General features: G+C 43.4%; 1 protein-coding gene across 5 annotated transcripts in view; it reads right to left on the bottom strand.

Moving 5' to 3' along the window:
• The window catches only part of ADGRF5 (adhesion G protein-coupled receptor F5), a 98,510-nt gene that overhangs the window by 36,593 nt on the left and 46,901 nt on the right, over positions 1 to 15,016 (bottom strand). For all 5 annotated transcript variants that reach the window (XM_019734692.2, XM_019734690.2, XM_074333039.1 and 2 more), the window contains exons 3-4: positions 10,114 to 10,168; positions 226 to 396 (exon numbers count right to left, since the gene is read on the bottom strand). In XM_019734692.2, coding sequence (XP_019590251.2) covers positions 226 to 396; positions 10,114 to 10,168 — 226 coding nt within the window. The remainder of the gene's footprint in view (positions 1 to 225; positions 397 to 10,113; positions 10,169 to 15,016) is intronic.

The raw sequence follows: 15,016 nt of genomic DNA on the forward strand, positions 1-15,016 counted from the left end.
AAACCACCAAGTAAACATTTGGTCACCATTTAAAATAAGGAAACTGATTGCAATTTACCAATAGGGATTTTATCAGGAAGGCTACGAAATCATAAAACCACATCAGGCCTGCTGGGTCATTTCTCTTGCCCACTACGTAAGTATACTTTCATTGTAAGGCTCTCAGACAGCCTTTCTCCTGATAGCCCCAATCCTCCATTCTAAAGCAATGGGTCTTTTACTCACCTGTTGTCACTCCTATACTCAAAATGCTGGTAGCTTGATCAGTGTCATTGCCTTGAATTGGAAAGCTGAGGCTGTTCAAGTAAGCTTTGAGAGGCTCCAGGAAGGAGGCGTTTTCAAAACTGATCTCAATATCAACAGTGTACTCTTTAGCTGCAGGACCACTCGTGGCAACTGAAATGAAAGCATACAAGAGCTGTGAGAACTTACCATGGGAGGTGGAGAGACAACATGATAACATTTTAACACTTAAGGGCCTCCACGAACATGTGGATGCTGGACACATCAGCCTTTATGCATTTCTAATGAACCTTTTTAGAGGAAAAGAAGCGTTTGCTGACTGGTCACTGCAAGTCTCCCTTCCTGGTTCTCCGTCCCTACAATTTTACTATTTAAAGGAGGAAGGCAACTGATCTGTCTGGTCTCAGAGCAGTGGTCTCTGGCCATTTGAGAGATTCACAGGCTAAGCTTAGGACTTGTCCTTCCTCTCTATTACCACCCCCTCCTGGGTATCCAAGGCCAGGGTCTGCCGCATGGAGAACGGACTATAAGAGGCAAGAAGGGAAGCAAAGAGACCTAGCAGGAAGGCAATGTCAATAGTCTAGACAATAAGTGCCACACCAGGATGAATCAGTATGTTTCAAACACCATTCAATTCATGTATTTGGAGAGCTGAACTTTGCATAACTGGAAGACTTCTGGGAAAAGTCAACTACCGTGCTTCCCTGAAAATAAGACCTGGCCAGACAATCAGCTCTAATGAGTCTTTTGGAGCAAAAATTAATAGAAGACCCAGTCTTATTTTAGTATAATATAAGACCGGATCATAACATAATATAATATAATATAATATAATATAATATAATATAATATAATATAATATAATATAGTATAGTATAGTATAGTATAGTATAGTATAGTATAGTATAGTATAGCATAGCATAATATAATATAATACCGGGTCTTATATTAATTTTTGCTCCAAAAGACGCACTAGAGCTGATTGTCTAGTTAGGTCTTATTTTCGGGGAAACATGGTAGTAAATTCCCTTTGCTCTTAGTCTATGCACACAGTGTGGCTCTTTGATCTTTTTCTGTATCTCTGGTGTCCAGAACATGATTGGTGCTCAACAAAAGTGAAATTGGTAAATTGGAAAGTAAAATAAAAGAGATCTTCAGTTCTTCACAGCTTTCCCAAATTGACTCCAGGTTGGTTGACTGGCTGGCATTCTAGATGCATCTGCTCCCCAATACATGCCCACTGAAGGCAAGGCAGACTATGTACAAGTACATATACATATATTTCATATGTATACAAATGTCCTTTCATAGTTTCCTAGATTACATCATGTCTGGTCCACCAGTTGTAAACTTCTCAAGGGCAGGGGCTTTTTCTTTCACTTCTCAAAGCCTCTCTTACTCCGTGGGGCATGGAGCTCACCACATAATAAATGGGGGCCCAACCAAGTTTTGTTAAGCCTGTGACTTTCTGAGCTGAGTTACAGATGCACCTCTCTGTCACTGCCAGAATCATTGGCTTATTCTTGGCAGAGACATATAATTGGAGCAAAGCCATGGACTCGGTAAGCCCCTAAAGAACCTTCAAAGAACAGGAAAATTTTTTACATAGATGCATTGAGAAGGCTAATTGTGGCCTATTTCATTTTTTCAGTCAAATAAGGAAAAGATTAGTGAATACCTGCAAAACTATTACCTTCAATTTTAAGTAAAACCTGGATCGATGATGCGTACGTTACCATAAAATTAAAATTCTATGTCTCATATTGTCTAAAAGGGCAAAGAATGTCTCCTATTATATTGCAAAATTTGTCTTAAATGTTACAATGATTAATTATGTGAAACACTAAAATAGAATGTTTACTATGGGAAACTCCAATTGATAAATGTTTATAGTAGAAAGCTATAATGTTTGTTCACTTAGAGTTGCAAACTATAGTATTTGTCTTACGAGGTTGGTTTTACTCATCAAGCTTGTTGAGAATTATTTCATTTTAACATCATTCAACCTGATGTAATTAACTAAAAAAGTCTGTGTATATTTTCTTAAAATTAGGAACGCACCTGAAGGTGTATTTTCTCCTCATAAAAAATGCATTTACTGTAGAACAAAGTGACTTTTAAAACTCAATGTGGAATCTCGGTCTGTCACGACATTAGGGCATTGCCTCAAATTTCCTGTTGCTTGTTTTGTTTTGGTTTTGGTGTTTTCTGATTCTCAAACGGTTTTGTGATGAAAACAAGCTTCCTGCACAAAGAACTGCGTATCTTAATTTGTGTGATCCGGAATCTGGACACAGACTACTGCCCACTGGGAACATCTGCCAGGAGGGCGGCTGCGTATTTACAAGGTCTGTCTTAGAACACAGTCCTTTTCCTGAAAAGTAATGTTTATATTCTCCGGAGGATTCCGAGCTCCAGGATCCTCTTTGCTGTGGTCCATCCGTATCCACTCCCCCTATGAATGTAAACAGGATTTCCTGGACGGGAGCTGCTTTTGAGATGAGTGAGGTCAATAACAGTCCCATATCACCCACCGCATCATTCGTATTGTTGCATCGCAGAGTCTGATCCTAGGACAACATCAGTGCCTGCCTGAGGGTCGTGCCCATCAACCATCGCTGAGCACACCTCTCAGTGCTCTTGACACACATAATTGTAGGACAAGCATGAGCGTCAAAAGCACATGGTGATTCATTGATGTCATCGTTCCCCTCTAAAACCAAGGCAGTTCATTCTTCCCTGAGATCTTCCAAGGAGCTGAGCCAAAAGTTTACAATACAAGAGGAGAGTTCCTGTGACTAGAGCGAGTTCCTGTCTATGGGATTTGCACAACTCTTAGATAAAGCAGCAGCCTCTTTCCCTTGTCCACTTTTTATGTTCTTTAATAACTTCTAAGAGTTACAGAACCACCCTCAGTCTGAGCATCAGATCTCCCTAGAGAATGATAAAACAGGGAACCTCTAATAGACAGGGAAATTTCTCCTTGAAAATGGTCAGTTCTTGCAAAGAGGCTCAAAAATACCACAGTAACTCAGAAAGCTATAGGTTTGCCCTTGGAAATCATCTATTCCAAGATGCCCACCCTTGACAGATGATTATATACATGTAAGAAATTCTACATACATGGATATTTTGGAGCTTCAACCCACATGAGCCAAAGTAGGATCTTTATGTGTTATCCCCAGAAATCTGTATTTTTTTCAATTGCCACTGGTGCTACTAGTGATCAAGCAGGTTTGGGAATTAATGTCCTAATCCAAATGAGGAAACTGAGAAGGTAATCTCGGGGAGCCAATATTAGCACATAACTTTATTCTTGGGTTTAGCTTTGCTTTTCGTTTTCAAACACCATCTGCTAGTGCTTCCATGGGGGCAAACAATCAGGCAGTTTCCAAGTGGATTTGCTTACTCTTATTTTTCCTCTTTTGCTTTGACGGAGCTGATACTGCTCACCTTTTTCTGCAGTGATACCAGATGGATCCAATGTGATCATGATAAAAATAATAATCATAGCAGCTGCCATTTATCCTGGTAATTTCCAGGGCCATGAGGACAGTGTGCATACCCCCATTTTGCAGGTAAAAAAACTGAGGTCTAATAGTTGAAGCCACATGGATCGCAAATGTTAGAGCTGGGATTTGAAACCCCATTTTTCTAACTCCAAAGTCCATTTTCTTTTAACCATAACCTGCCACAACTCAAATGGAAGAAGATTTTTTAAAAAAGTGAACATTTTGTAAACCCCTAAAGTATCATAAAACTATGAGGTGTTATTATTAAATGGGTTTTTAGAACTCAGCGTGCAATACCCAAAGTAAATTTTAAAACAAAATCAAATTTAAAGACAAAACTATTCATAACACGTGGAAGAATTCTCTAAACCTTTGTTCACTTTGATTCAACATAATAAATGCTTTAGCAATCTACAGTGAGGAAAAACATATTGCGACCCATTGGATTTTGGCACGAACCTTGCAAAGTTTATTCCTTGATTTGTTGACTTATAAGTGACTTCACAATGTGTATTGAGTGCCTACGGGCCAGGCACTGTGCCAGGTGCTGGGGACACAGGGCACATTCTGCTCACAGCCCTTATACAGGCCTACAGTTTGGGATAGAAATGCCAAAGCCTGTCCCCCTCCTCTCTTCCAAACCTGAGGACTTCAGAACTCGGGAAAGTGATGCTTCTTGCCTGCCCCAGGCTCCCAGGGACCTAGGAGAAACAGAGGATGGTTCCCCCACCTCTCTACGAGTGTGCCTTTTACAGCCTCTTCCATGCTCTGTTGCCTTTGGACAATCTGAGTCCAGACAGTTTAATATGTTTTCTTTTTCTTGGGCTCCTTTGCCCAGGTGTTGTTTGTTTGAATTTTTCTGACTCACCGATGCCCCTAGTGAAAGGTAGCACATTCCAGCTGTCATCAGTGTCACAGAAGGAGGCCTATCTGCAGGCCAGGCCCGGAGGCACACACCAACCAGCCAGGATTTCCCCTCTTCTTTCCCACCAATTACTGCCAGCCACACAGCACTTATCTTAAAGAGACATGTCTGGAAAGTTGGCCACAAACTGCGACAAGAAGTTCTGCCTTAATCATAACTCTTAAAGCAAACAACACTATTTTTGCCTGGCAACTCTAATAAGAATTATGGACTCTCAAAAGTTGGAACCTAGGAAGACACATACATTGATCTCCCACCTGCAAAAGAATGAAGCCTGCTGACTTCACCCAGGAGAAACAAGGTGGGGTGTAGTTTCCTCTTGACTAAAGGGGACAATACTTCTTTATCACTGGATTTGGCTCTCTTATTTATCCCCCCTTAGTTCTGTAGCAGGTATCAAGAGATGCCTGTTCTTTCCGCTTGTTTCTTGACACGTTCTAGTAGGTAGCAATTTGCCAGCATCATCTGTATCCTACTGGGCAATGGTTAGCAGATCGTCACAGGATCCTGTTCTCTGTTTAGGTTTTAGCAAGGCTTGTTCACACAGGGGTAAACCACCAGAACCCCCGGCTGTGTCTTACCTGGCGGGTATGGATGGAGGAGAAGGGGCAGCCCTGTGTCATAAAACACTGGGATATGAAGTCTAGGGGAAAGAATCAATTCTATAAGCTCATCACATACCCAAATCATCAAAGCCAGCCCCACATAAGTTCTTTCCCAGTAAGATGAAGGTAGTGTTGCCATTTCTCCTCGCTCTACCAAGCTGCTCCACGAACCATGTGGAACCTTACAGGCTAGAAGCAGATATTAAAAACTATGGCCTTTGAGCCAGAGAGAGTGGGGTGGAATGCCTTCTTACCTGAGCAGGCCATTCACCTTTGTGAGCCACATTTCACTCATCTTTAAATTAGGGTAATATTTTCTTTGCAGAATTGTTGTGAAGGGGTTGGGATACTGCATGAAGACCCCTAGCAAATTGTCTGGCATATAATAGCCATTCTGAAACAGCAGGTAGAAATAATAATCCTGATGATAAAAAAAAATGTAATGATTATATCCTAGGCAGACGTCTGCTGGTAGGTCAAGAAAAACTAATGCTCTTCCAGTCAGCTCTCACCTTTGAGATAGTTAACAAACAAACAACACTAATCAGAAAATTAAGTCACTCCCAACATTCAAGGTCAACCCTAAAACCAAACAGCAGGCCAAGAGCGCCCAGCCTTCTCATCTTTCTCTGCCACCACTAACTGCCTCCTCAGACCACTAAAGGCCACACATTGTCACAAGAAAGATGAAAGCCATGAACACCCCCAAATCTGTTCCTCAACCTGGAAAATGCACAGCATTTCCTGGACCCGGATCGCAAAGCACCAGCCCACCTGGGCTACCAGGTCTGCAAATTCATTCGGGATTTCTGCACTGGCAGCCAGCAACCCGACCTAGTAGAATCCTTGTTCTCACTAACCAGATGTGAAAAAGGTAAGCGTGCAGGGTTAGGATGTCCTCGATCCCCTTTTCTTGGCATTTTGTCTCCTACTAACCATTACTTTGGAAGCCAAAGAAAAACCCCTGGGGACTCTTCAGCCAGCGTGGAAGACTCATTAGAAACCTGGCATAGAGAATTTTACAAAGTGACATAGAGGTCACATTGGTGTGACTCTAACCAATAACTTTGACTTTCAGTCCCCTGTGAAGGATAATACCCTTAAGATGAAACTTTAAGTGTAGTGGCAAACCTCCAAAATAGGATTTTCATTCCAACTCCAGTTTCCACCTCTGGCCTCCACATCCCCCAGTCACCCAGGGTTGTGCACTCGTGGAGTGTCACGTGGTCATCGCACCCCTTCACCCCCACATCAGATTTGTCTCCAGGTCCTTTTGATCTACTTCTCCAAACGCCGTCCACAAGCATTCCCTTTGCTCCTCTTCTATATCACTCCGGGGACTCATCCAATGGTGGTCCACACACCTGAGCTTCCCCGCGAGTCTCCCAGGCACTGACTTCCTCGTCCAGTTCACTCAGCCATAACCATCCGGCTAACTTTCACTTCAGATGGTTTCCATCCATCTCTTCTCTGTGCCAGCCTCTCAGCTGGGCTAGAATCCACTTTCTGGTGTAATCAGGACACAATTCTGGATGCTTCAATCCATGCTTATTTCTCTCTGCTCCCCAAAACTCACTCAGCTCTAACACATTTATTCTTGTCTCTGGCCTCTGGGGTTTTCGTGCAAACTTCTCTTCCCATAGTTTTGAAATAGTTTTCCTAGAATGCTAACTCATATAATGGTATCCATCTTCCTGCCTTCAGTAGTTATGTGGGAACTTCTCTGTACCAGGGATATTGAGGCTTTGTCACATACAGTATGATTTTTATAAATAAATCAATGGACTTTGTTTTTAATTAAAAAAACTTTAAAGTAGACAAAAAATAAATAACCTCTCAGATAGATAATGCCATTAACTTTTTTCAAAGGATATGTACACAATAGAATTTAATGCTTTCAATAACATTGAGGAAATGACGTGTGTGAGTGTGTGTGTGTGTGTGTGTGTGTGTGTGTGTGTGATATATGTGATACATATAGAAAGGGTGTCAAAAAATGTATACACATTTTAAGAAAGGAAAAAACTATATTAAAATTAAACTGATGGTAACCACTGTGAGCATCTCATGTAATTGCAGACATCAAATAATGTAACTTGTATTCATCTTTTATATATTGAGTAGTACAATTTTAATAGTTTTTTTCCTTTCTTAAAATGTGTATACATTTTTTTGGCACCCTGTGTATGTGCTGTATATGTAATATATATGCTATACATATATATTTGTATATTTGTATGTATATATATATGTGTTTGTGTGTGTGATATGTATGTGATATATATATATATATGATATATATAGAGAGATATATGCATATATACATATACTATATATATCTCAAGGGCTCAATGAAGCTACATAATTGACCACAGTGTTTCAGAAGGAGTCCACAGTGTTCTGAGAATAAATGTGAATATTGATCCTACCTTTAAAGACAGTTCTATCTCAAATCCTAAAGACTTGGTCCAGTGCCTCAACAGGAAATTCTTTTTTGAGAGTTCTCTTTCTCTTGGAACCATTATTTGTCCCTTTCTGGAACTAAGACTCCAGAAAGAGAGAGGTATGTATACAGAAAAGGGAATGCGACTCTGACAATCGGAGCCCAATCCTGTCACCTCAGTTACTTAACACACCAAGCAGAACACAGACACCTCTGTGCGGTCTCTGCTGAATGTAACCCTCCTACTGCTTTCTTTCCTAGTTTTCCTGGAGAGTGACTCTTCATTACACCGGATATTTTGGGTGTCTGCTGTCTAGCGCCCAGGCCTTTCCACGGCCATGTCTCACTTCAGTGATTTTGTAAAAGTACCCAGGCCAATCCATCTTCTGCAGATGGTGAGTTGAGGCCCAAGAGGCCAGAGGACCACATGTCATAAATGGAAAACATGTTTTCATGGTGATTTATCATTGTCTTGATTGTTTTTAATGAAAGCACATCTGGAAAATTTTTGGAATGTCCAATCCTTAGATGTAGAAGTGGTTTCCTCTCACGCTGTTGCCGTGGGTCATAAAGGGCCTGGCTCAGAAGTGCAGGAAGACGTTACTTTTATCGCTGTACCGTCACCAACTGCCCCTGAGGAAGCTGACAGCCTGGGCCCCAAAAGAAGCTGACAGAAACCTGGAGCTAGAATTTACCAGCAAAGGGTTTGACTTTAAAAAGAAAAGTCTTTCAAAATACTGAATGCGGATACCTTTGGCCCTGTTCCTGTCAGGGAGTGCAGGAGGGCTCAAAGAATGAGGTAGATGTAATGATGCTTGTGTTAAAACCCAGGCAGTTTAGTCTGTACTGCAGACCATTGAAGGAAGGAAGAAAGAAAAAGGGAGTGAAGCTCCCATAGGGGTATAAAACAGGCTAACGTAGAAGCAGAAAGAGAAGAGAAAGGAAGAGAAAGGAAAAGAAAGAAGGAAAGAGAAAATGATCAGTGACATGACCTTCCAATGAGCGTTTGGGAGCTTAATGAAATGGGGTCAGATTCTCATTTCCCAGCCGTTGGGTCCGGTTGCCATGCTGGGAGGGGCTCTAACAGATACCTCGACCCTGACCTCAGGGCGAGCCTGCTGTCTTTGGCCCAGCATCTCCTTTAGACCACAGGACTGAACAGACCAAGTCACAGCATGCCTGGAAAATGATTCCATCACAGTGCTGTAGTTAAGAAGTTTTACTTGCTACACAGCTGATACAGCCACTTGGCCAGCAGACTCTTAACAATGAGAACGGATCCTCTGAACTCACAAAGGGGCAGCTATGACAGAGACATGCACTTTTCATTTGTTCACTCATTTATTCAGAAACTGGGCTAGGAGCCAGGCTAGAAAGAGGAAGAGAGTTCAAGGGAGCTCTTGTCTACAAGGTATGACAAACAGGAAGCAAAATAATTACAATGCATTGGGACAAATGTTGTGCTATGGGAATGTATCAAGGGCAAAGGGAAATTAGAAAAGCAGCCCCTCCCTGTCTGGGGATTTGATGGAAGGCCGTACATGCCAGGAGCCCATGTGAACTGAGATTTGAGTTGGAGTCCCCCAGACAAAGAGGGATGGTGGCATAGACTGTGTGAATGGAATAGGAGAACATGTGGGAAAAGCAGGCAGGGTCCGGTACGACTCGAGCAGGTGATTAGATTTGATTTCCAAGGCAATTGGGAGCCCATGAAGAACTTAATGCAGGGAAATAACAGAATCAGATTGATGCTTTCGAAAGGTTACTATGAGGGAATTAGGAGGATCTGGTCCTGGGAACAAGCCAGCTTACAGACAGACCCTGACACCTGCCCAGAGGCCTGCGCATAGGAAGGACACGGAGCAGCTGTGCAAGAGTGAGTGTTCACAGCTCTCAGCTGCCCTCAGCTCTCCAAAGGGTGGAACCTATGTTTTCCAGACCATTTTTTGGAATTCAATGGGAAAATTAGAGTGGGAGACAGACAGAGGTAAAGGGCTTGGGTCTAGTGGTTAAGGTGCTCTACAAAATAAAATGATGAGTGAAAACAGAAGGAGTTAAAAAAAAAAAAGGCCAAAGGAAAGGCTGCTGTAGAGAAGCAGGCGTTTTGGTGGTGGTGGAGGGCAGCTGAGGAGAAAGGCACAGGCAAATAACCAGGACATAAGGAGCAGTGATGGGAGAGGCAAGGGGAATTGGGATGTGTTGCTAAGATGGTTTCACGCCATTTGATAGAGTAGAGAATGCAGTTCCTTTTTAGTTACTTCTAGAAATTGAAACCGGATGTGCTTGGAGATTGAATTATGTGGATCGCAGTGTTTTGAAAAGTTGCAGCAAATGTCATCTGATCGGATTTACTAGAAGTGATTGCCAAGCAAAGAGTTTACATACCTGCTCGTTTTTGCCTTAGTGGCTCTTCCCCTGCTAGTTCATGTTCATGGAGAATCTGAAAGAACATTTTAGAAAAGTGTCAGTTAGTGTTAGAGATGCCTTTTTGCTACAGCTTTCTGCTCACATGCCCCAAAATGTTAGCGCTCAGTATAGCGTTGCAGGTTCTGTGTTAGCACCTTGTGCCTCGTAGATGTCAGGCAATCAGCAACTCGACAGTCGGGAAGATGGAAAGGAGTCGCCTATGTGCCGTGACCTGGGAATATCACTTTTGATAGACCAGACTCTAGATCCAGGATTGGAAGAAATCACCCTATCTGAGGTTCTTGGAGCTCCGGCAGTTTGTGTCTTGTCAAGAAATATAAATAATGGTGTTCTCAACTTGTGCTCTCTCTGCCTAAAATTTGAACCCTGAGTCATTCCAGTGACATTTTTGACAAGTCTCACGACCTCTTCTTGGCACTCAGCCTGTCCCCACCCCAATATTTCTGCAACATGAGGGCCATTTTAGATTTTCCATGCTTAGAAATTATTTTCTCATTCCCCGGTCTTTTTTCTCCCGGATGGATCCCACTGTTGCTTTCTGTGGCAGGAGCCACAAAAGTCAGCTCTGGAGTCAGACTACCTGGGTGCAAGGCTGTGCCACATACTAGCTATGCGACTTTGAGGGATATATTTATCCCCTCTGAGTTTTCTTTTCTGTAAAATGGAATAGTGTTGGTACCGACCTCATAGAATTGTTATGAGAATTAAGCAAACTGCAATGTGGCACATAGTAAGCTTCTAATAATTGTTCGTTATATCATACATACAATAGTACACACAACAGTTAAGAATAAACACTCTGCAGACATTGAATTCAATTCTGAGCTCTGCCATAAAATGGCTGTGTGACCTTGTGCAAGTTACTTAACCTGTCTGTGCCTCAGTACTCACTTATAATATACGGATAAAAATAGTTTCCTTCATTAGGTTGTTGTGAAGATCAAAGGATGAATAAGTATAAAACACTGAGCCTAGTTTTGGTGACACCATAAATACTATTCGAGGACAGGGCCTCACACAGTTCTAGGGGCACCATTTACATGGATCCCTCTGTCTGCACACCACCTCTTGCTTTATCTCTATAAAGCTCATCTCCTATCGTCATGTGGGTCCTTTGTTTAAGAACTGACATTTATTGACATTGCCAGTTCCACAGCTGGTCACCTTGCCCTGACACATGTCTCCTAGCTCATCCCTGCCTGCAAGTGGGTTTTCCTATGATGTGCTTCCCTATCTGAACTCCCTTCGAGGCTCAATAGAAGAGCCACACCTCTATGAAGTCTCCCCAGAGAACCTCTGCCCAAAGAGCTTTGTCCTTTACCATGAACTCCACACACCTACAAACCCCACCCATGGCTGAGCTTCTTCTGCCATCTGTGGCATCTCCCATTATTTTCTAGTTATCTCACATCACAGTGATAACAAAAATAATAATTCCTAAGATGTACTCAACACCCCGTGTCAGGCACTGTTGAGTACTTGATGTGTGCTAATGTGTTTAGTTCTCACGACAGCCTAAAATACAAACACTGTTATTATCCACAACTCATTGATCAGAAACACAGGCACAGAGAGGTCAACTAACTTGGCAAAGGTCACACAGCCTTTAAATGGTAGAGCCAGGATTTGAACCCAGCTAGCCTGGCTCCAAAGTCTGCCCTGTCCACACAGGCATTGCATCATCTTATCAGGAGATATCCCAGGAAAATGTGGGTTTGTCTCAGGACCCCGTCTCCCTTTACCTAGCAGTTTTTATTTCTCTATTGCCTCCTTCTAGCCCCTCTTTCTTTTCAATGAATAGTATTAACATCGTTAGGAATTGGGGAGAAACTGTGTACCTGATAGTTCATAAATATTCTTGAAGAAATGAGTAGAGGCATGATGGAGAACGATTGGAAATTTAAAAGCCCAGTTGCTGCTGCATTTGCAGTGAGGTCATTTTAGCTGTGCTGAAATGGGCAGGAACCCAGAAGGAGCTGAAGAAGCAAATGCACAGGGCTGGTTCCTGCCCACCTTCCCCTGGAGCCCGCTTTGGTTCTGTGCCCAGGAGGAGGGGAAGGTCCTTTCCTTGTATCCCTGCCTCCATCCTCTCTAAGCCTGGGGGAGGGGAGGGGGGAGCCACTGGCAAGCTTTCTCTGTCTACTCTTCATGGGCTGCAGGTGGGCGCCTCAGCCCAGGAGAAGATGACCACTGGAGGTCACCTTTGGCCAGCTCTTCCAGGTCGAGATTTCATTTTCTCCATTTTCCAGTGGGAATAAAGAATTGAGGACTTGTGGCTGGTAGTTGCATGCTAAAATCAAGACACATGTCAGCTCTCTCGTGCAGAGTATTTCCAATCTTTGTGAGCCTCAGGACCACTTGCCTCCACTCCCCCGAATCTGACTTAGTAGGTCTGGGGTGGAGTGAAGAAAACTGCCTGATTCATCAGCTCATCCCTGGACGTGAGGCCGCCTTTCGAGAAACACTGCATTTTAACTATTTCCTGAATCTTTAGAATGACTATCTCGAATTTTCAGGGCACATGTTTGCAAAGTGCAGCTTCCACAGCTCTGTCACCTACTGCCTCTATGTGTTCAGTAAGGATTCACAACTTTTTGTGAGAATAACCTACATTCTATTTTGAGCCGCACAATCATATGGGAAAAACCATACTGAAAGCAATAAAACCTCTGACGAGGTCCCCCGTGGCGGTGGTGACTACCCTTGGCCTTCCCAGATTTGAGAAGGGACGAAGGGCTGGCTGCCAAGTCATGGGGCCTGGCTTTTAATAAGGCAAATGCTGGAGTCACACCAAGAACTGAATCCCAGCACCTCCGCTCTTCCTGGTTGGAAATGTCACACACTCATTCTAAGCCTCAGTTTCTTGACATTGTGAAAAATAATGTACCAGGCACAACAAACGTTTGTGCCGTCTCTGGCAGTGGTGTGAACCCATGTGTCCAGCTGGCCTGGGGCCCACAGGGGGCTAGCCTTTCCGTCCTGAGTCTTCCTGTCACCCAAGTTCTGGGAACTGTGAGATTCCAGAACTTGTCTTTTCTCTTAAACTTTGGGTGCTGAGATCCCATGAGAAAACAAAGACCCTGCCAGGGGCTCCCAGAGCTCAGCTAAATATTTTCTTTAGCCAAGACAACACAGCCTCCAGCTGGAACTCCGTCTGCTTGTCCGTGTAGCAGTACCCAGAGGAATGTCTGAGCGACAATGGCCAGCTCTGTGCAGAGGGGATTTCCTGATGGCCAAGCTGCAGCCGGAAGACACAAGGTCACTAACTCCAGGAAATGCTCCACCTGTTGGACATGATGACTTTACAAATAACTACGGAGGTGAGGGTGGCAGCCTGAAGTAGGAGTGGGCAATCAGTCCGTAATGAGACATAGCATTTTACGGGTAGAAAAGAAAATTTCCAGGGAACCTGATGACAAACAAGGTGGTCCCCAAAGTCGCCGGCTGTCACCAGATCTCACCCCTCCATGGCAAGGCCCTATTACTCATTTCTTTTTGTCTTGACCTGGAATCCCAGATTTAACGTCTTTGCCTCCACGTTAAACAATTGTTTCAGCAAGGATCCTGTTGGAATGTCTCTTCGCATAGGTACATTAACACAGGTGTATTTGTACTAGAATAGTAAGATTAACTACCAAATCTTAAGCACTTGCTCTGCGCTAGTCACTGTGCTAAGACATACATGACGAGAACGTTTAATCCTCACAGCAAACTGATGAAGGAGCTCCTATTCACGCTCCTGTGATGTAGGGGACACCGGTTAAGGGAGATGAAGAAAAGTGACTAAGTTTGCAAAGCTAGTGAGGGTCAGAGCCAGGCTTCAGACTCAGGGCTGAGGCGAAGTTGAGAGTCGACAGCCTGGCTTCTCAAAGTGTGGCCATTGCAGCTGGGACAAGAGCAACAGCCAAGGCCCCACCCCAGACTTCCTGGATTGAAATCTGCATTTTAAGAAGGTCCACAGGTGGATTCATACCCACATTGAAGTCTGAGAAGCTACATCCGTCACACGTGGAAAGCCCATCACGCCATATTTTCCCACCCACGTTCTTAGCAGCACTAGTCACAACAACCAAGAGTTGAAAGCAACCCAAGGATCCATTGATGGATAAGTGGATAAAGAAAACGGGGGTTATACATACAATGGATCATTATTCAATCTTAAGAAAGGAAGGAAATTTGGACGCATGCTACCACATAGATACATTGTTAGGACATTATGATGAGGAAAATGAACCGGTCACAAAAAGACAAATACTGTGTGATTCCACTTACACGAGGTACTTCGAAGTGGTCAAAATCATAGAGACAGAAAGTAGAAGGGTGGTTGTCAGGTGCTGGGGAGCAGGGGGAGTGGGAAGTTGTTTTTTTAAATAGGGATATAGTTTCAGATGAAAAAGCTGTGCAGATGGGTTACACGACTACGTGAATATATTTAACACGCCTGAACTATATACACTTAAAAATGGTCAACGTGGTGAATTTATTTTTAAAAAGCTACAGTTTTTGTTGTTGTTGTTCTTTTTAAGGTCACCACATGTTGCATTTAAAATGGTGGGAGGTCAGTGTGGGAGCTGAGAGGAAACTTAGGGCAGTATAAGCTGATAAGGCAGGCCCAGCTGCACCCCTCCAGTGGGGGTCTTTGGCCTTTCAGCTGTATGAAGATACTAGGTATATCTTGAAGGCAGATCTAGGGAGGAAAAATGGGGCCCTTTGGGGTGGTGGTAGGACCTAGGAAGGTGAAGTTCAAATTTTACTAGCAGTCCTGGGAAGTCGGTGGCGTATCCCCTGCCCCACCTGCACCACCGGGCAGATGGAGAGGCTTTCTTAGGGCCACTGTGATGAGCGCCAGCCTGGCACAGTG

Source organism: Rhinolophus sinicus, linkage group LG05 (assembly GCF_036562045.2).
Source record: "Rhinolophus sinicus isolate RSC01 linkage group LG05, ASM3656204v1, whole genome shotgun sequence".
NCBI lineage: Eukaryota > Metazoa > Chordata > Mammalia > Chiroptera > Rhinolophidae > Rhinolophus > Rhinolophus sinicus.